Below are 23,482 nucleotides of genomic sequence, written 5' to 3' on the forward strand. Positions count from 1 at the left end.
GAGCATTTTTGTTCATTAAATATAGCCTAAAGTTTTTGTTTTTTAACGTAATGACTGTTTGATTAATTTTGCCTTCTCAAATCATCACGACTTGTTTAAAATAAAATCTATAGATATAGACCCAAAAGAGTTCAAGTATAAAACAATGTTAGTTGCAATGTTAAACTTAGAGAAATGTGCGCTATTAGACTCATACCCAAATTTGTGCGGAGAGTGGAAGCTAAAGACGCATTGCAGGACATTGAGGCGCCAGTGCGATGACTTGCTTTTTTTTTTTTTTTTCAGTGGAAACAATTTAAAATATTCCGTCATTTTTGCTCATAATACATCTTTCGCAACTGTTAAGGGTCAGCTTTTATTTGTGTGCACTCACAGCATCAACAAAACGTTGCAAAAAGTGCTTTTATTAAATAAAGAAAACAAACATGATGCGCTTTCTGTTGCCTCAACAGGAGCAATTCACAAAAATGAACCGAAACTCAGCAAATGCATACCTCACAGACATGATACATATATCTATAGAAAGCTTGAAATGATTAATTAACGAAATAAAACAAATACTCTGTCACAAAAACTCTTTCTATATGTAATCTGTAAAGATGCATTTCGCAAGGATGCAACTTCATCCTTGCAACACTGAAAACACTGGTTTATTAATAAATAATTAAAATATCCCCTTATTTCCCCCGAAACATTCATTGTAATTACGTTTGCTGGTGCTTTGTGGCATTTTCAGCCTAGTGCGTGCGCTTGAACGCGGATCTCTTGCAGCTGCGCTGATTTGCTGCTGCTGGCGGAAACACTAAATGCTTTCCGAGTCGGTCTCGAAAGTGAAAGCAAAAGTGAAGTCTCGTGTTGTTTCCACCAGCGCGGAAATTTGTTTTCATCACCATAATTGGTGTATGTATAAAACATCAAAATAAGGAGAAGCCTAAAACAGACCCGAGGCCCGGCCTGAGTCTGAACTATAACTTGAAAATTGTCCCGAAGCCCGGACTTATTTATAACATTTTAAATGGACTAATTTATAAAATTAAATGAAAAAAATTAACTAATAACTATACTCTTAACATTGTTTTAATATTAAAATGTAGACTAGCATGTGAAATGTACAATCTTACAGACTTTATAGAACCCCCCCACACCTTCCAAATTCGTATAACATCCGCCCTAAATAGTACTGAATATTATTTAGGGCGGATATGCGAATGCTTGAAGAATGCAAAGAACGAATGAAATGCAACATGCTTTACACGTAAAATAATACTTACACGTTATTTAGCGTTTACACGTTACAACTTATAGGCTACTTTAAGTTATCTTGTTCAAAATCTATTATTCTATCTATCTATCTATTATTTTATATAGTTTTATAAAACTCACAATAGTTATTTTTAAAATCATAAGTTATGAAAAGTATAACAAAGTACAAAAAAAAAAAAAAGTAAAAAAAAAAAAAAAAAAAAAAAAAAATCTATCTATCTGGGGGTGGGGGAGGGGGAGGGGATGGGGGGGCGTGCCACATGATAGGGGAGGTTTGGGGGGGCTTTAGTTCCAAAAGGTTGAGAACCTCTGTTTTAGAGTATAGTATAGTATCTGTTGGCCAAATCACTCAAATATCTACTCTGCCCCACTGATGATCTTGACAGGCGTTTATTGGTTTACTATGTTTTTATTGTAACTTTTTTTTTTAATTTAATGTAACAAAATGACTACAAGCTGTTTGCTAGTAAATTTGGACACCGACCCTTCACTTTGCTGGTTTAGCTACACAGGGCAAGACAAGGCAAGATTTTTTCTCTTGACCATATATGGCAAAAAGTTTCACCTATTTTCACCAGTGCTTTTGATGAATGGATACACTATTTTATTTTTGTTATATCATCATTTGTCAGACTTTGTCAGGTGAAACATTTGAGTGCATTTACAACATTTACTCACCCCCAATGGCATCCAGGATGTTCATGTCTTTTTTTTCTTTTAGCCTTGGAAAGGACACCGACCCAAAGTACAGACCCAGAGTTTACAAAGCGAACGTGCAAAGAAAGTCAAACGGTAAAGGTAAAACAGCGTTTGTGGTTAAAAATACGTTGTTTTTTCATTCGCTAGATAAGAGCCCTTTGAAGCTGCATTGAAATTAAATTTAGATCTTCAACCTGTTGGCTCCCATTTAAGTCCACTATATGGAGAAAAATCCTGGAATGCTTTCCTTAAAAACTTCTTTTTGACTGAAGAAAGAAAGACATGAACATCTTGGATGATCATAAGTTAGTACATCCTGCCAATAACAAGTTATTACAAATGTCAATATGCTGTGCATTTTGATGGGAACACAAATTCTGAATTCAGCACAAATCCATTTGGTCATTGCATCCAGAGTACACATCTGTTTCCTGATGGACAAAGGTTACGATAATAGCCCTACGTTAGTACAAACAGAACCCTAGAGTAGTGTTAAAAGACTCCCCTTTAATAAAACATATTATGACTAATTGATAACTTTTTTAACATTTGGCACAGGCAGGGATGGATTGAGACATGTGCCTACCAGGCCCGGGCAACTAGACCAAAAGGTAGGCCCTCTCACGCCACACACCTGCCACTGACATGATATCTGCCTGTATGAATTCTTGGTTTATGTTTAGAACATTAAGCAATATCAGATGAAGTAGAAGAGAAAATGCTAAAAAGCTGAAAATGATTCCATTGCTGGGTTTCTCATTCAGAATCTTCTCCGACTCTTGACATGCGAGACTACTCTCATATGTGTAGTGTAAGCCTCTGCACATCATGCTCTGTGTCCCTATTTACCCTTTCGGGTTTATTAAAGGATAACAAGCTAGTGCTGGACAAATGCCTTACAAATCATTTAGTAAAGAGTATTTTTATGCTCATCCTTGTTTTTATGAAAGAGGAACACAAGTTCCTCTTTCATGAAAAACAAGGATGCTGGATATTTTTTATGAAACTGCTAACAACAGGTCAGCAGTTTGGACCTGTCATCCTGCAGGTCATGTTCAGTCTCACCCATTACAATTTAACATTTGGGAAAAGGATGGGGGAAAAAAAGCTGTATTCTGTTTACAGTAAGTTGCTGTCCAATGCCCTTTTGACACTAAAAACAATGACATATACTACTGATGCAGAACCTTTGCTCAAAGACTCACGGTTTCACAATCCACAGTGAGCAATAATAATAGTGTAATAAAATAGAGGAAATGACATTGAAGGTTATGGCTGTTTGCAAACATGATGACTTAAGCAGCTCTCATGAATCATAAATGCCCCAAGTTCAAGGTAAAGAGTTCATAATCTGTTTCAGGCTTTTCAATAGGGGTAACCGCAGTACAGGTCTTACCAAAAACCTAAACACATCATAATCAGATCAGAAAAATCCTGAAATGCTTTCCTCAAAAACCATAATTTCTTTACGACTGAAGACAGAAAGACATGAACATTTCAGACACTGCCAGAAAATTATCGTAGGCTATCTCTGGTCGCAAGACCATGACAACGGCCGTCTTTGAGCCTTTCTTACTTTACATCATAGGACCACAGATACGGAGCCACAATCACAGAAATCGCCATGATTGTTTCACGATGCCAATCTTTCATCTGGAGCAGTCGAAAATTATACAGTGTGTTTCGGGCTGTAGGGGTTGATCACATTCCAAACCAGGCATTTCACTGATAACTTTTAATAATCCTCCAGATTTTATTTTTAAATGATATTTTTACTTTAATGACATGGGTTATAATGTGTACATGCAGCTTAAAAAAGTTAGACTTAATTTATTGTATTTTCCAGGGTGTAAAGTCACAAAAGGTAAAGGTTTTCACTTCACTATTTGATATTATTGTCAGATCCCTCTGAACAATCACACAGACAACATCTGAAAAAAAAAAAAAGAATGTTGGGAATGGCATTCCAACAATTTAATCCAGAAATTGGATTCTACTCACGTCATCAAGAACTTTTCTGCTAGAAAAACAATAAGTTTTTAAATTTGTGTAATTTGAATTTATTCATACATGAGCACAAATTGAAATGTCTATGTATTGACTAATGGTCTAGTGACATTTTTATTTGGGGTAGGGGGCTATTGTAATGCTGTAGCCCAGGGGCCTTTGGTTAGGCTATCTGAAAACACCCCGGTCAAGGGTGATGATAAGCAGTATATTTTCACTTCAGCTAACATTATAATCAGCCTATTATGCTAATGATAATGTTAAATGAATAAGCCTATTTTCTTATCTATCTTAGCCTATTTTCTTAGCCTTTGTTATCTATATTGTAACCTACTTCATCAGACAATTGCTTTGTCTTAATTTGCATACTACCGACAAGACATTGTGCCCAGTGGCCTCTGAATTCTTAATCAAGGCCTGACCTTTGTAATTGCCTTTTGTTTCATAGAAACATATAACGCTCCATTTCCTACAAAGTTTGGGTTGTGGCATTTTCCATAGGTTTGTAATTGGATTGTAATTAGATAATTGGAAACCCATAAGACGACTTTCCACTATCTTTTCGTTCCCCATAGTGACCGCTACTACAAATCATCAGTGGGGGGTTTCTGGACAATTTTGTCCCTGTGAGCTAAACTCTTTTAAAAGACAAACTTGAAAAATCACACACTAAAAATGTTATTATCACTAATGAACATTAGCTACCTTGATTATTATTATTATTATTGTTTTTACACATCTCGTATTTTAAGCATGCTCTTCATTGACGCTGTGGTCTTCATAGTAAACAAGTACACTTAAAAAATGTATTTGTAAACTGTTATGGTAAAAATTACACTACAACTAAGTGATGTTTTATTAACAAATTTCGGGAGGAGCACGCACAGATAATTAACATGGCCAATTCATCATCAGCAATCACACTTCCCTATCCAGTCAGCATGAGAGAATCCCTACAAAAACCAAAGCAGTCTTACCATCATTTTTCTTGTCTCGCAGCACCCCTCCACCACCCCGACTCCTCACCTTAAGCCCATTCCTTACCCGGGCGGAATGCTTTGGGTTCGGGCTAAAATGCCTAGCTTGGACCCTTCTCTCCCAGACAGCACGCCAAATACGCATAACCTTTACTCAGTTTGTTATATCCAAGTGTGAACTTGTGAAAGGACAGTCTTGCAGGTTGTACTGTGTAGACACGCCCCGTCTATAAGGTACAGCCTCCTCCATAAGTATTCATCCAAGAGGTGTGAATACAGAGACTCTTCCATGAGGACCTTTGAGGTAGGATAAAAATTACAATATTACAAACATATTGTCATATATACTGATGTTTTCACTTTGCACGTTGTCCCAACTGGCACACAGAAATGCCACACCTTTAAGAACCTCAATAAAATGTTCTGTTGTTATCTAATTGTAACAGACATTTTTCCTTTTTCATTTTTATCTGAAAATCTTAAATTCAATATAAAAACATAACATTGTTTCATTATTAAACTGCCAGCTTATGATAAAATACTATTTACAGATTATATGTTTTATTTACAATATCTTGTTTTTGATTAAGATTTTTTTGCCATGGGTGTCATGAAACTCTGCCTCCTGCTCTTCTGTCTCCTCTTGGCATTACCTGGTGTCTCTTCTGTCAGAAGGCTTGATGATATTGATGACTTTAGAAGCACTAATTATGTCAAGCATGAGCCACGTCATGGACTCCAATTATTATTCTGGTTTGCCCAAGAAGTGAATGTTGACCAAAATAGCAAAGAAATCCTTTTGCATTTTGATCTTAATAATGGTACATATGGATTCCATGAGTTTGGAAATAGAGAAGGCATTCTCCCTGCATTGGAGTCTGGGCAACGTTACTATGAGGTTGGTGATTTAAATTCACGAATATATCGTGGAGTCACTGCATTGCCATTTTATGTGCAGATGTATTACAGAAATAGCGATTCGCACAAAAGAAACATGGACAGGCTTATTGTGTCTTTGGATGAAAACAGGATAAACAGGATACATAGTGTGTTTATTACAGCACATAATCAAGACTTAAATAACTTCAATTCTGATGACACTTATGAAATTGATCCTGCTCTGCTCTCACAGATCAGGCGAAATTATCCTTGCAGAAATAATGAAGATGAAGATGTTAGTCAGTTTCTTAAAGACATAACATACAGCTTGAGCTGTAGATCTATCAACCGAATTAAACGGTCAACCGATTCTAGCCTGCCCGATTCCCAGTGCAATACATACAAGGGCATTAAACTAGAGATTAAAACATCGACACAAGGTAACACAAAACTCATATGGAAGAATATACCTGCTGGTATAATGAATAAATACAAATATGTATACATTGAAATTTTACAAAACACTCATTCCAGTGGTAATAATGAAGATCCTAAGCAGGTCGGAAATTTCCAGATTTTTCACCCATCTGGGGATTTAGATACTTCTGTCTCACTAAATGCTGGACTCCAACCCCCGACTGCAATTGTACACATCAGAGTCGAATTATCATGATGGTAAACCAGTCACTTGGTATGGACCAGAGTTTGATGAAGCTAACAGAGTGATTCCCATCAGAATAAAGGGGTTTGACGCTAGTCTGCAGCTCTACACTAAAGACGGAAAAGCCTGCGCTCGACTCTACATCAAGAAAACGTTCAGAAACTGGAAGGATGTCTTTTATAACTCATGGGTGGGGTTCTACAAACGTTCACAACATAAAAATACTGACTATTACAACTATAAGGATGCTGTAGATTTTGCATTGATTGACAGCACTACCAGAGAGAATTATGACATTTACCAGTCTAATTCCAGTTTGACTATTGCTCCTGGAGTTCAAATCCGCTTCCTGCTAGATGGCAAATATGACAAAGTTTTAGCACAAACTACACCTTGGGAGAGTGATGAAAATGTGACATCAGTTTGTGACAAAGGGAATCACCAGCCTGACCCTTCATCAATCTGGTCTTTTCCAGAATTTTTTTATGAACCAGTGTACTATGATGCTAATAATGTCATCCCTACTAAAACACTGGGGTATGATGCTGGTCTGCAGCTCTTCACTCAAGATGGTTATGCTTGTGCTCGGCTCTATATCAAAAAGACCTTCAAGGACTGGGAAGATACCTTCAAATCCTCATGGGTGGGGTTTTACACTAGTTCACAAGATACAAATAAAGGTTATTACACATATGAAAATTTTTCAAAGTTTGAAAAGATGGAAAGTGGAAGCAAGAATTTTGATATTTATCAGTACAAATCCAAATTAACCATTGCATCCGGAGTACAGATCCGTTTCTTGAAAGACAACGGTTATGATGAAAAATTAGCGGAAACTGAGCCCTGGAGTTAAAAACTCAATATTAATCTGCTGTCTGTGTCTTGATAATTATGAAAATTAACACACTTTCCTAATAAATGTTCCATAAATTGTTAATCACAGACAGTCAGTCTCAAATATATATATTTATTTGTTATTAACAAATGAATTATTCAACATGAGATAAATTAACCTTGACATGTAAATCATAATATAGAACTGAAAATATTTAATTTTACAAAACAGCCTTGCTCTGCTTGCTTTATACAACTGATCTATTAAACGCATCTAATGAAAGTGACTTGAGTCTGTGTCCTTGTTTTAATATTCCACTGGACAAAACTAAAATACCAAAGGTAAATAACTGTATTTTCTTTAGCAGTGCAAAATACAAATAACGTCTAAGCCTGTGCCCGGTTGCATAAAGAAAATTAAGTTTTTCCCTTAAGTATGAAACATAAGGCATGATTTCTCTTTACCTAAGGGGATGATTTAAGGCTGTTGAATATAATCCCTTAAACACTTCCCTTACTACAGGGAAATCGTTAAGTGTTTTACGACAGCGATTCAAGGTTTGCTGTTAAAAAAAATCTACTGTTGCTATGGACACGTTATTTGTTAATGCAGATAGTGGTGTACGTTTTCCCAGAAAACAATATAACACGGATAAGGAGAACAAAAAAGAAAACCAAATATAAACGAGAAGGACCAAGCAAGACGGAAACTCAAACTGATAATTCACTCAAAACAACTGACCCTTCATCACTCTGGTCTTTTCCAGAATTGTTTTATGAACCAGGGTACTATGATACTAACAATGTCATCCCTACTAAAATACTGGGGTATGATGCTGGTCTGTAGCTCTTCACTCAAGATGGCTTGTGCTCGACCTTATATCAAGAAGAACTTCAAGGACTGGGAAGTTACCTTCTACAACACATGGGTGGGGTTTTACACTAGTTCACCAGATGGAGGGTGGAACCAAGAATTTTGATATTTATCAGTACAAATCCAAATGAACCAGTACAGATCCGTTTCTTGAAAGACAAAAGTCATGATGAAAAATTTGTGGAAACTAAGCCCTGGAGTTTTTAAAAACTCACCATTAATAAATTAAGTAATTTACCTTTATTTTATATAGCTCTTTTTACAATAAAGATTGTGTCAAAGTAGACATAAACATACATTATGACATACTATAAAACCTTTAAAGCAGGATAATATCATTCTAACAGTGAAAGTTCCTTTTTTTCTGAGCTCTTCCAAACGTAACATGTTATTTATATCAATAATAATCTGCTGCCCGTGTCTTGATAATTAACACACTGTTCTAATAAACGTTCCATAAACTGTTAATCACAGATTTATCTCATAGATACATCTTTATTTGTTATTAACAAATGAATTGTCCTAAATGACATAAATTAATGTTGACATGTACATCATAATACATACAATTTTACTGCAGTGTATAAATAATACAAAATTACCCTTGATTTGCCTGTTTTATATAAGTGGTCTATTAAATTGCATCTGTCTAATGAAAGTGACTTTGTTTTAATATTCCACTGCAAAAACTAGAAATCCAAAGCTGAAGTGAAACGTCCCAACTTTTCTGGAATTGGGGTTGTAAATGAAGTGTCTTATTTAGTCCTGTATGTCATATTCTAAAACGAGTGATAACCATATATTCCTCCCTTCGATTTTTACCCATCTCTCTTCCAACACCAACTGTGCTTTGGATATTATATAAATGCCTTCCTTAACATTTAGGGGTCTAAGTGCAGAAGGTGCCAGAACCCTATTGTTTTTGTACTGATTTTCTTCTTCTTCTTCTGCCCTAAAAGTGTCTGGCCAGCCAAAACCGTAAGTCACCAAATTTGGCAGGATGGTCCCAGACCATAGGTGGCGCTATAGTAAGTAATTTTACGTTTTTGCTCATATCTACAAAAGTATACAAGCTACAAACAAAATTCTTATTTCCTTGGATTCTTTGCGTCAAGCTGAACAAAACATATATCTCTGATTTTCATGTGAATAAAATTATTCCACCATTTTGAGCTGATTTATAAATCTACTTTTTTCAAACTCATCCTACATGGTTTGTCCAATTAACACCACATTTTGCATGCATGATCTAGAGACCCTCATGACAAAAAGTTAATAAAAGAATTTGGATTCATCATATGGTTTAGAAGATATAGTTTAAATAAGTGCATGGAGCAATGACTACAAAATTCATTGGCGTATATCTTCTAAATGGTTTGACTAATTAAAATTCTTTTGATAACTTTTTGTCATTATTTGTCAAAATTTCGTGTGAATTAGTCAAGTGGTTTATGAGGAGATCGAAAAAGAATTTTTTCCAACTCAAAATGGCCAACAGCTGATGGACTACACCATGCCAATGTTATCCACTACTGTAAAAAAAAAAAAAAAAAAAAAAAAAACACAATTTGTTGAGTCAGAAAATAAAATAAAAATAAAATAATTTGTTACCCTGCTGCCTTAAAATTTTAAGTTCAGTCAACTAAAATAAGTTTAGTCAACTTGAAATGTTAAGTTGTACTAAGTAACAACTTAGATATTTATTCGTAAAGAAATTATGGTTTTTGAGGAAAGCATTTCAGGTTTTTTCTTCATATAATGGACTTCAATTGTGCCCCCGATTTTGAACTTGCAAAATGTAATTTAAATGCAGCTTCAAAGGGCTCTAAATGATCTCAGCTAAGGAAGAAGTGTCTTATCTAGCGAAACGATCTGTCACTTTTTTTGGAAAATAAACATGTGTGCACTTTTTAAGCACAAAAGCTTGTGTAGCACAGGTTCTGGTATGCACGTAAGTTTCATTTTATTGTCTTACCTTATGGGCTGTTTATTCAGTATTACTAATATTCTTAAGTCTTAACTTAATTTTTGTAAAGTAAATTATCTATAGCCTATATATATATTTCAAAGATTTTTTACACAGCTCTTTGCCTTACTAGGCAGCTAATATGCCCTGAAATGGTGCCTTTTTGCTACGAGGTGTTCCCATGGGGGAAAGATCTACAAAGGTTCAAAGGCGATGAAAGAGTAAAAGTCCCTGATGATGTGGCCCATGCTCCATTCACTCATGAGCCCTCAGTATGTTCTGTCGGTAACACTTTACAATACAGGTGCACAATTATACATTAATTCATGCTTATATAAATAATATATAAATAATGCAGAGATAATCATGTGTTAATATATCATGAAGAACTAAACCATTTATTTTATTAATTACTTCATCAGCAACAAATGTACATTCTATATGATTCATAGATAAAGTAGTCAATAAATTGTTATCAGTTAAATGTGTCATAATGTACTAATTCCCTAATAACTAATTTTATTAGCTAATAGTGTAAATTCATGTGTTTTACACTATTTCTCGATTTTAATAGATTCTCATTCACAATCGAACTTTGGTCAATGCTGTTTTCAGTTGATGAATGAACAGTGTGTCTTCCTTCGAATAAATAGCAGTAGGCTAGGCTTTGTGTTACTTTTGATATGAAACAAAAAGTCTCAGATTTCAAATTCTGTCCATTTGATTAGGAAATTTAAGCAATAAATACTGCTTTGGCGCTCTTTAATGTGGCATGATAGATCGTTGTATCTTCTGTGTACTCGCCTTTGCGTAATCAAACGTATAGGAAAACATTCATGACAGTTTCATTTTTGTTCCGAATCCCATGCTCTGCTTCCAGATTGGAGCACACTCGACACCCACTGGACAGAGGTGGGAATTACAGCTACAATTTTACGAAAGATCACTCTCAGTGTAATCTGTCAAAATGATGGACAGCCTTCAGATTTTCCGTCACTGATAAAAAAAAAGTCTGTCAGTGACGGACAATTTTCGGTTAACGCAACCTCTGATAAGCATAGAAACAGTTTCCAAGACTTGGATTCAACTTTCATTTACCCTGGCCATCTGCTCAAGGACGGAAGAAGGGGCTTATGGGTGAGTGAAGTGGCATTTGGGGAAATGTTGTTTTTAAAATCTTTTCTTCAAACTAACAAGTTTATTGTTTTGTGATCATGCTGTAATACAGCTGTGTGGTTGTCTCTCTAGTGCATATTGATTTATAAATCTAAGAAAGGAAACCAGAAATATTGAAACAGTTATACTGTAGGCTGAACAGTTATAGTATTATATATATATATAATATTACAGTTATATATATATATATATATATATATATATATATATATAGTATTTCTGTTTTGTGCAGTTCTGTGCCAGAAAGTCCAGGGCCACTTCTTAGTCCTGGTCCGCCCTGCAAGGGATGCAAACTATTACTGACCTACTCAAATTTCTCGGATTTGAATGTCATTTTCATGATTTGTCATGCAAAGTAATTCCTAACTGTGATAAGCAAAGACAAAGAAACATTAATACAACAGTTTTCAACGTGTCAGACATAAGATGTTTCCAGGCTTTCTTTCAGCAAATTCATTGATTCATAAAACTCAAAGTAGGAGAATTCAGCATCCTCAGACTTACACTGGAACATGGTTAAAACTAATTACTTTTACTTAAGAACATGTTAAAACTAGTTACTTTCACTTTAGGTTGGTCTGGTGTTTAGGAATATATGATAATAAATTATAATTTGCAAATACTAATTGTTTTATATACACTGAGCCAACACATTAAGACCAGCTGCGGAATATATGCTGTTGCTTCTCTGTGTGCTGCCAAAACAGTGCTGACCCGCTGAGGCATGGACTCTACAAGACCTCAGATAGTGTTCTGTCATAACAGTCAACAAGACATTACCAACAAATCCATTAAGTCTTGTAGGTTGTGAGGTGAAGCTGCTTTGGAACAAACTTGTTAGTCCAGCATATCCCATAGATGCCCAATTGGATTAAAATTTGGTGACTTTATCAGGTCAACCCATTGAGCACTTTATCATGTTTAGGTAAGTAGCATGTGTCAAAATAATGTCCACATTAATGGCCGGACTCTGGGTTTCCCAGCAGATTACCCAGAGCATCACACTCCCTCCATCTGCTTGTTGTCATCCCACAGTGCATCCTTGTGCCATCACTTCCCCTGGTAAATGGCACACATGTACACGGCCGCCCATGTGACGAAAAAGAAAACAGCACTTATTGTTTGCCTACGATTGACCTTGCCTGTTTTACTCTGCCTTTTCTAATAAAAGCTGCAAATGGATCCTCACGCTGTTGATCCCTCATTACAGAAGACTTCGCCAGATCTCGATCCAGCAGCCATCTACAGACTCTGCTCAAGCTAATATGCTAGCCGTCCATCAGTAGCAGCTAGCACACCTCACGTCCCTTACTGAGGAGGTAGTAAAGACTTTGCAAACACTACGGCTACCCTCAACCGAAACAGCCTCACCTCCATCAAATCCGCCACCTCAAGCGCCTGCCCGACTCAGACCACAGCCAGTCCTCGCCTAGCCTACCCCGAGAAGTTTGATGGTACGTCAGTGAAATGTAAAGGTTTTCTACTTCAGTGCTCATTGTTTGTCTCACAACAGCCTGCATTATATCCCATGGAGGAGAGTCACATCACCTTTGTATGTTCCCTACTGACCGACAAGGCTTTGAACTGGGCCGTGTGGAATCTTAACCAACCCACATTTCCCTCTTTTGAAGATTTTCTGCAACGTTTCTGAGAGTTTTTTGATCTTCCCAAGGGAGGTGATGGGGCTGGTGAACAAATTCTCACCCTGTGACAAGGGAAGTGTTCAAGAAACTGGAAGTGTTCAGCGGCAGAGGTTTCTGACTTTGCATTTATTAGTTTCGTGTACTCGCTGCTCAAACTGGTTGGCCTGACAACCCTTTAAAGTTACACTTTCGCTGAGGAGTTACAGTCTGAACTCACCTGTCGAGATGAGGGTAAGACTTTGGATGAACTTATTGACCTCACCATTCGTATTGACAATCTGATTTGCTCTAGAAGACTGAACAGGAGTTCATTTTACCAGCCTCCGAGCCCTCCATTACCCGATCATGAAGCCATGCAAGTGGGCCACACTTGACTCTCTCCGGAGGAGATGGATCCCCGTTTTTGGAAAAATCTGTCTTTACTGTGGCCAGGCAGGCCATATGAAAGTATCCTGTCCCACGAGACCCAAGCATCACACACCTTCTGCGGTGAGTCAAATGTCTCATACTTCTAAATGTGTAAAAGTGCTGGTTAAATTAGTTTACAGCCATGGAGTTATTGAGACTTTGGCTTTAATTGATTCGGGAGCAGCAGGAAATTTTATTGATGCTGACTTTGCCAAGTCCCACGACCTTCCTCTCATTCCTTGTAAATCTTCCTTGGCAGTGGCAGCACTAGATGGGAGACCTCTGGGCGCCGGACAGGTTTAACATACCACACTGACATCTACTTGACTGTCGGTGTCATGCACACTGAGGTTATCCACTTCTACATCATTCAAGCTCCTTATAATCCTGTTGTCCTTGGACTCCCCTGGCTTCAACTACATGAACCTGAGATCACATGAACAGAGGGTCAGATCACACACTACCACCCCAGCGGTCTAGAGACCAACCACCTAAAGCAGGATTTTCCCAATGTCTTCCAGACCCCAAAACCTGCAAACCTACTTGAAGACAAGCTAGCAGTGAAAGTGTCCCAACTCAGCTGCGTCCAGTTGACCTTCCTCCTGAGTTAAAAAGAAAGATGGAGGTTTTTGGCCCTGCATTGACTTTAGAGGTCTCAACAAAATAACTGTTAAGTTCCAGTACCCTCTCCCTCTAGTTCCGCCGGCCCTCGACAACTCCGCTCAGCCAGATGGTTCACCAAGCTTGATTTGCGCAATACCTACAATTTGATTCGCATCAGAGAGGGGGAGAGTGGAAAACTGCCTTCTCTACCACGTCTGGGCACTATGAATACCGGGTTATGCCCTTTGGGCTTGTCAACAGTCCCTCTGTCTTTCAGGCCTTTATTAATGATGTATTTCATGACATGCTGGGCAGATGGGTTATCGTCTACATGGATGACATTCTGGTGTACTCCGATTCTTTTGAAACACACATAAATCATGTCCGGGCTGTACTACAACGTCTGATCTCCCACCAACTAGTCGCCAAGGCAGAGAAATGTGAATTTCATCAGACTTCCACCACGTTCCTGGGATATGTAGTCAGTCCTGAGGGAGTGGCGATGGATGATCGCAGGCTGTTCTCAACTGGCCCCGTCCTTCAACTGTCAAAGAAATGCAGAGGTTCCTCAGATTTGCTAACTTTTACAGACGATTCATCAGAGACTTCAGCTCCATCGCTGCTCCACTAACCTCAATGACTAAGGGAGGAAAAGGTCGCTTATCCTGGTCACCAGCAGCTGACAAGGCCTTTAATCATCTCAAGCAACATTTTTCCACTGCCCCCATTTTACATCACCCTGATCCTGAACTCGAGTTTGTTGTGGAGATCGACGCCTCCAGCACAGGCGTTGGGGCAGTTCTCTCACAACATCATGGCAGTCCTCCCAAACTCTTCCCTTGTGCATATTTCTCTCACAAGCTCAACCAAGCAGAACAGAATTATGATGTTGGAAACCGCAAATGTTTGGCCATGAAGGCAGCTTTTGAAGAATGGCGGCATTGGCTAGAAGGAGCCAAAAAACCCTTCACTGTTCTCACCAATCACCGCAATCTGGAATACCTCCGCTCTGCTAAAAGACTCAACCACAGGCAGGCCAGGTGGGCTCTGTTTTTCACACAATTTCAGTTCACTGTGACATACCGTCCAGGGTCAAAGAATACCAAGGCAGATGCACTTTCCCAGCAGTTTGAGTCTGCATTGCAGCCCCTTCTACCAGATCCCATCCTACCTTCCACTCTCATTGTGGCACCTGTGCAGTGGGACATCATGACGGAGATTGCTGAATCGCAAAGTTCTGATCCCATACCCACTGAGTGTCCTCCCAATAAGACCTTCATACCCCCGACCTTGAGAAACCGAGTCATCCAGCAGGCTCATAATCTTCCCAGCTCCGGGCATCCAGGTATAACCACATCCATCCAACTTCTGTCCAATAAGTTTTGGTGGCCCTCCCTTCATTCTGATGTCATTACTTTTGTTAAGAACTGTGTAATTTGCAACACCACCAAGTCCTCCAAACAGCTACCAGCAGAATTACTTAAGCCTCTTCCAGTTCCTCAAAGACCATGGTCTCACATCGCCATCGATTTCATCACTGATCTTCCCAATTCTAGAGGCAATACCACCATTCTTACCGTTATCAACCACTTCTCAAAGTCCAACCACCCCTTTTCCCTTGGTCAGGCGAACCCTCTGATCTACCCGCCGTCAATGACTGGCTGAGGAGAAGTGAAGTAATCTGGAATGAAGCTCATACCCATCTCCAACATGCTAAAGGAACAAGCCGATCATCGCTGACGTCCCAACCCAGAGTTCGCTCCAGGGGTCATGGGTCTGGCTCTCCACAAGAGACCTTCGCCTCAGACTACCCTGCTGTAAACTCAGTCCCAGGTACGTGGGTCTATTTAAAATCATTAGACAAATAACTCCTGTTTCCTATTGTTTGGCCTTACCTCCTCAATATTGAATCTCACCCACTTTTCATGTCTCTCTGCTTAAGGCCGCTGGTGCTCCGAGAGGGGTGGATGACCATTCGCCTGCCTTGCTACTCTGCCTATTGTTTTATCTCTGTTTACCCTGTTTGCCTACGATTGACCTCGCCTGTTTTACTCTGCCTTTTCTAATAAAAGCTGCAAATGGATCCTCACGCTGTTGACCCCTCATTACAGTATATATCGTTTCGCTAGATGAGACCTTTCTTCTTCGGCTAGGATCAGTTAGAGCCCTTGGAAGCTGCATTTAAACTGCATTTTGGAAATTCTAAATCAGGGCACCAATGAAGTCCATTATATGGAGAAAAATCCTGAAATGCTTTCCTCAAAAACCATAATTTCTTTACAACTGAAGAAAGAAAGACCTGAACATCCTGGATGACAAGGGGGTGAGTAAATTATTTGTAAATTGTTGTTCTGGAAGTGGACTTCTCCTTTAAAGAAATACAGTAGCATTCCCAATAATCATTTGAGCCATAGCAGCAATCAAATTTCAAGAACAATCAGATGGCCTTAAACAACAGCTTAAACATTGGCTTTGTGCTGTTGCAAGTTTAACTGGACACCAGCACTTGCTGTAACAACCAATAACTTAAAGCAACAAGCACATCTAGCAACATGATACTGAACACTAGATAAGCCTTAACAAGCAAGCTGATAGCTTTAAAGCAAATATCTTCTGAAATAGCATAGACTGGGGCAGCATGTCTTTTACAGAAGAAGAGCAGCAGCGAAGTGGTGCTCATGGGATCTGGTCAGTTCTGATTAGTGCCACTTCGATATGTGTAAAGTGTAAAGTTCAGATGTTTTGCAGTGCAGCCTCAGTCTGAACAATCATGTCAGAATTCATGCAACTTTTATGTCACTCTAGATCACATTTGTTACAATTCTGCACTGACGAGAGTCACTCCAAACATTTTACATACTGGTAGTTCTTTCGTCACTTGGTGACTATGACAGACTTTGAGGTGCTGAACTCATAAGTATTACAGGGGGGAGCTCTATACAAGGTAAACTTAAGGCTTTATACTGTAAACGTTTAAAGACTTTGCCCTCTTTCTCGTCATCCTTCTCCTTCTCTTAACTTGTGCCTTTCCAAAACTTTATCCCGGAAGTCTTTTGAAAGGACTTTCCCAACCATGGTGAATTCTTTGCCGTACCATGCACTACTAACAATGGAATCTTCAAGAAACAGCTTGTTTTATTCTGAAGTAATCAAAACCACTACTACTGATGTCAGCTGGGGCAGTTAGCCTGGTGTTTAATCTGGAAGATGATTGCTTGCACTTGAGCAAGTTTATAATGGTATAGAGTCTGAAACCTTCTACACACTGCATGATTTTAGCAATCCTATAAGATCATTGCTGATCACACTGTGCGACATGGATCTAATAAACTTGGGTACGACATGCATGTAAACTGTACAATGATGACACCTATTGACTCTTAGGCTATGCCGCACGTTACTATAGAAGAATAAAACGTCATCAGCATGTGTTAGTGGTAAACAAAAAGAGCTTAATGAATCATACTTTGGCAGTTGTAGTTTTTATGTGTGCTGAAAAAAACAGAAGCGGCAAAAGACGATGGAATAAGAGTTGAGGTATGCAGTTTTAGGTTTTAGCGCCATTTCACAATGATTTCATATGCCATTTTCATTGGCTGGTCAGTAAACGTGGATCATGGCAGCAAACAGACCTTGCGATGATCAGTCTGAATTTCTGACACTGGCAGAAAATTATCGTAGGCTATCTCTGGTCGCAAGACCGTTAGACAACGGCCGTCTTTGAACCTTTCTTACTTTACATCATAGGACCACAGATTAGGAGCCACGATCACAGAAATCGCCACGATTGTTTCATGATGCCAATCGTTCTTCTGGAGCTGTCAAAAATTATACTGTGTGTTTCGGGCTTTAGGGGCTGATCACTTTCCAAACCAGGCATTTCACTGATAACTTTAATAATCCTCCAGAATTATAGAATTATAATGTGTACATGCAGCTCAAACAAGTTAGACTTAATTTATTTTATTTTCCAGGGTGTAAAGTCACAAAAGGTAAAGGTTTTCACTTCACTATTAAGCAGAATATTTTTGCTTCAGCTAACATTATAATCAGCCTGTTATGTTAATGATAATGTTCAATGAATAAGCCTATTTTCTTATCTATCTTAGCCTATTTTTTCAGCCTTTGTTATCTATATTGTAACGTACCTCATCAGACAATTGCTGTGTCTTAATTTGCATACTACTGACAAGACATTGTGCCCAGTGGCCTCTGAATTCTTAATCCAGGCCTGACCTTTGTAAATGCTTTTTGTTAGAAAATTGTATAGTATCATATAATGCTCCATTTCCTTCTTAAAAGAAAAAACAACTTACATTTGGAAGAGAACTTACATTGTGAATATGAAATTATGCATGGAAAAAAAAGATTTATCATGTAGACAAGACTGTGCTTTTCTGCAGAGAATAAATAATGGAATACATATTTCCATAACAAAACAAAATGATTATCAATATTTTGTATAATAAAATTACAGACATTTTGCCAACATAGTTTTATTAAAAGGGCAATGCCAAAATAATGTACCACTGTTTTAGGGAAACTGACATAAAAGGAGCAACTAAAATCAATATCAGATTTAAATTTTACCAAATAATATTTTGCTGGGTAAATCCTGTGCATAATTTTGAATGATACTTCCTTAACCTTGTTTGTAATTACAGCAAATATTGATTAGGTTTTAACCAAACCTTTTTCCAAACAATACTGTCTGTCAGTTTATTCCAGTGTGAATAAACATAAGGCAAAGACAAACTGTCTCATTGGAATAAAGCTCTTACAGAACTGTTGTGTGATGTTTATCTCAGGTCTTGAGAGATTTTGCGAGATTTCTTGTGTTCACAGTCGGTACTCCGTTTGATCTATTTTTTTTTTACACATAGAAGTTTCATATTTTAAGAATGCACTTCACTGATACTGTGGTCTTCATAGTAAACAAGTACACTTTAAAAATGTGTTTTTAAACTGTTATGGTAAAAATTACACTACAGGACAGTCTTGCAGGTTGTACTGTGCAGACACGCCCCATCAAGGATTAAGGTACAGCCTCCTTCATACTGTACAAGTATTCATCCAAGAGGTGTGAATACAGAGACTCTTCCATGAGGACATTCGAGGTAGGATGAATTATGAATTACATTTACTAATTATTATGGTATTATTATTATTATTATTAATGTACAGAAAGTGCCTTTTTGGCACTTTTAAAACATTGATCAATTTGTTGTCCGAACTGGCACTCCACATAATTGCCAGACTTTTAAGAACCTCAATAAAATGTTCTTTTCTAAATCTAAAATTCAATATAAAAACAGAACATTTTTTCATTATTAAATTGCCAGCTTATGATCAAATTCTATTTACAGATTATATGTTTTAATTACTATATTTTGTTTTTGATTAAGATTTTTTGCCATGGGTGCCATGAAACTCTGCCTCCTGCTCTTCTGTCTCTTCTTGGCATCACCTGGTGTCTCTTCTGTCAGAAAACTTAACAATATTGATGACTTGATAAACACTAACTATGGCAAGCATACGCCACGTCATGGACTCCAATTATTGTTCTGGTTTGCCCAAGAGGTGAATGTTGACCAAAATAGCAATGAAATCCTTTTGAATTTTGATCTTCGTAATGGTACATATGGATTCCATCAGTTTGGAAATAGAGAAGGCATTCTCCCTGCATTGGAGTCCGGGCAACGCTACTATGAGGTTGGCAATCTGAATTCACAAAGATACTGTGGAGTCAATGAATTGCCATTTTATGTGCAGATGAATTATGTGAATCACAGAAATTTGCAAGAAAGCAACATGGACAGGCTTATTGTCTCTTTGGATGAAAACAGTACAAACAGGATACGTCGAGTGTTTATTACAGCACATAATTTAGGCTCAAATGACTTCAATTCTGCTGACACTTATGAGATTGTTCCTGCTCTGCTCTCACAGATCAGACAAGATTATCCTTGCAGAAATAATCAAAATAAAGATGTACGTCAGTTTCTGAAAAACATAAATTATGACAGCTGTGGGTCTATGAAACATAGGAAACGGTCAGCTGATACCCAGTGCAATACATATGAGGGCATTAAACTAGAGATTAAAACAGCGACAGATGGTTCAATAGAACTCAAATATAATAATATTCCTGCTAAATACAAATATGTATACATTGAAATTTGCCAAAACACTCATTCCAGTGTTAATAATGAAGATCCCACGATGGTTGGAAAATACCAGATTTCTGACTTATCTGGGGCTTTAAGCACTAATGTGTTACTAAATGCTGGTCTCCAACCCCGACTGCAACTGTACAGTTATTATTTTGGTACACCAGTCACTTGGTATGGACCAGAGTTTGATGGAGCTAACAGAGTGATTCCCATCAGAATAAAGGGGTCTGACGCTAGTCTGCAGCTCTGGGCTAAAGATGGAAAAGCCTGCGCTCGACTCTACATCAAGAAAACCTTCAAAAACTGGAAGGATGTCTTTTATAACTCATGGGTGGGGTTCTACAAAAGTTCACAACATGAAAATAATAAGTATGACAAATATAAATATGCTATAGAGTTTGAATTGATTGACAGCACTACCAGAGAGGATTATGATATTTACCAGCACGATTTCAGTTTGACTATCGCTCCTGGAGTTCAAATCCGCTTCCTGCTGGACAAAATATATGACAAAGTTTTAGCACAAACTACACCTTGGGAGAGTGGTGAGATGACATCAACTTGTGACAAAGGGAATCATCAACCTGACCCTTCATCAACCTGGTCTTTTCCAGAATTTTTTTATGAACCAGGGTACTATGATGCTAACAGTGTCATCCCTACTAAAATACTGGGGTATGATGCTGGTCTGCAGCTCTTCACTCAAGATGGTAAAGCTTGTGCTCGGCTCTATATCAAGAAGACCTTCAAGGACTGGAAAGATACCTTCTACTACTCATGGGTGGGGTTTTACACTAGTTCACAAAATACAAATAAAGGTTATAAAATATATGAATATGTTATGAAGTTTGAAAAGATGGAAGGTGGAACCAAGAATTTTGATATTTATCAGTACAAATCCAAATTAACCATTGCATCCGGAGTACAGATCCGTTTCCTGAAAGACAGCGGTTATGATGAAAAATTAGCGGAAACCAAGCCCTGGAGTTAAAAACTCAATATTAATCTGCTGTCTGCGTCTTGATAATTATGACAATTAACACACTTTCCTAATAAATGTAATAAACTGTTAATCACAGATGTCTTAAATATATAAATAATTTTTTAATTAACAAATTAATTATCCAAAATGAGATAAATTAACCTTGACATGTAAATCATAATATAGAATTGAAAATAATTAATTTTACAAAATACCCTTGCTCTGCTTGCTTTATACCTTTATACAACTGATCTATTAAAATGTATCTAATGAAAGTGAAGTGACTTGAGTCTGTGTCCTTGTTTTAATGTTCCACTGGACAAAACTAAAATACCAAAGGTGAACAACTGTACTTTCTATAGCAGTGCTTTCATTAGTTGACTTTAAAAACTTGTTTAAAGAATATTTTTGTGAACTCCATTGTCCTAAAATTTGGGGAATTCTCTCACATGTTTAGAGGTATAAATGTATACAGTTTATTAATTGGAATATTTGTTGGCTAATCAAATGACTTGATATTTTTAGATTTTCTGTCATTGCTTTGATGGTCAAAAATATGACAGATGAGGAGGAAAAGTCATGTGACTGAAACAGATGAAAAAGAATAAAAAGCTACATAATAGAACAGTGTATGCATATACACTAAACAGCGTATTGTTTAGTAACTTAACCACACTCACTGCCCATACTGACAGGAATATTCATTTTGTTAATTGCTTGCTGACAATTTTAGTTTTAAGTAGATTTTATGTTTACTCAATTTTATATTATTAATAAAACCAAATACAAAATACTTTCTTAATCAACCCATCACAAATCACATGTACACTTTTGTACACACTCCAAATTATTATTGAACTACAACAAAACATTGCATAAATGCAAATGTTTCATACCTTTAAAGACTTTTCAACATTTAAAGACTTTAATAATAAAATAAACAAACACAAAAGTAAAGCGACAGCACCTCATGGATGACTGCCGCATACAAAACACAAATAACGTCCAGGCCTGGTCCTTCCGGAGCTCCTCCATGGGACTCGAGACAGGTGAGAGACGCAGGTGTCACTCATTATCATTAAAACTCCACCGGCCTTGCAAACACGTTCTCCACTCCCACAGCTACAAGTTTTTTTAATGGTAAATAAGAGAGGAACTATTTCACTTCTGTGGATGGGGACTTTAATGTGCTCTTATGAATGGCAAATACTAAAATGGCAATTGTATTTTAATTTTTAATGCCATATGCTTCCACATGCTTTCATGTAAGATCCCAGCTCTGTGTCATGCACAGGGTTGTGATCATTCTGTAAGGGTTTATTTTGCAACAGTGAATTGCTGACTGGACATTTCATTCTGTGAGAATTTTTTCATGTTCAATGAAAGAGGAACTTATGTTTCCCTTTCATAAATAGAAGGAAGCTATGTACAGTAGCTCTCTTCAGTTTGGATCTGTCATGTTCTGCATGGCATGTTCTGTCTCAGCCATACAGTTTTATAACATCTGAAGGAAGAATAGAAAACTGAAGCTTTAAGCCCACTTACTTGCCATCCTTTGCAGTTTACTGTTGTTGAAACTTTGGTTTTAACCAAGGTAAAAATGACCAAGTGGCTTTGCAGAACTCACACTGGAACACATTCACAATAATCTAAAATAACATGACTACAAGACCGTTTGCAAAAATTTTGACTTCAGCAATGCATTAACTGGAAAAATGCGTTCCTTAAAGGGGTCATTGGATGCAAAGTACACTTTTTCATGTTGTTTTAACATTAATGTGTGTTGGCTGTGTATGTACAAAGCTACCCTGTAATGATAAAAATCCATGCAGTGGTTTTTAATTAATCTGCAAAAATAATATCCCCTTTTTCAAATCGAGCCGTTCTCAAATGCTTGTCTGTGTGGCATCACACCAACAGAGGCCGCTCCCACAACAGTTGATTGACATGAGCGTCTTACCTCAGATCAGCTGCAACAGACCGACCTCCATTGTTTAGATGCCGGAGCAGGGATGTAAGTTAGACAAGAACATCTCCGATTGAGCGAATGAGGTGTTGTGTTGCTGGATGTAATAATGAACACAGTGGTCGTCATTTACTCCCAACATCTGAGCCGCTGAAGATGCAGTAGATTACATTTGTTTGTGAAGGGAATGCACCTGCTGATCTACATAAACGCGTCTATGTTCACGCAAATCATTCGTGATCCAGCTTCACCTACAGCAGAAGTGAGTATAAGGGTTTTCTTTTTTGGAATCTCTGCAATCACCTTTCCTAATAACGTGCCAGTTAGCAAGTTTCATGGCTAAATGCGGCTAAAGTAAACAATCTCTCCAA

The 23,482-nt window shown here is 37.6% G+C and overlaps 1 protein-coding gene across 3 annotated transcripts; it reads left to right on the plus strand.

Annotated features, from left to right (window-relative positions):
* Positions 1–5,537: 5,537 nt before the first annotated feature.
* On the plus strand, positions 5,538–21,488 carry LOC127177149 (uncharacterized). 3 transcript variants are annotated; one of them, XM_051129240.1, is made up of 2 exons: positions 5,538–7,211; positions 21,027–21,488. In XM_051129240.1, the coding sequence occupies exons 1-2, from the start codon at positions 6,443–6,445 to the stop codon at positions 21,152–21,154; spliced, it is 897 nt and encodes a 298-aa protein (XP_050985197.1). In that variant the 5' UTR covers positions 5,538–6,442; the 3' UTR covers positions 21,155–21,488. The 3 variants fall into 3 exon arrangements, with proteins under 3 accessions (XP_050985197.1, XP_050985188.1, XP_050985180.1); XM_051129231.1 differs by having other exon boundaries at positions 5,538–7,166; positions 20,982–21,412; XM_051129223.1 differs by lacking the exon at positions 5,538–7,211 and adding an exon at positions 19,080–19,107 and having other exon boundaries at positions 19,396–21,485.
* The last annotated feature ends 1,994 nt before the right edge of the window (positions 21,489–23,482 follow it).

Source organism: Labeo rohita, chromosome 2 (genome assembly GCF_022985175.1).
Source record: "Labeo rohita strain BAU-BD-2019 chromosome 2, IGBB_LRoh.1.0, whole genome shotgun sequence".
NCBI classification, from domain to species: domain Eukaryota; kingdom Metazoa; phylum Chordata; class Actinopteri; order Cypriniformes; family Cyprinidae; genus Labeo; species Labeo rohita.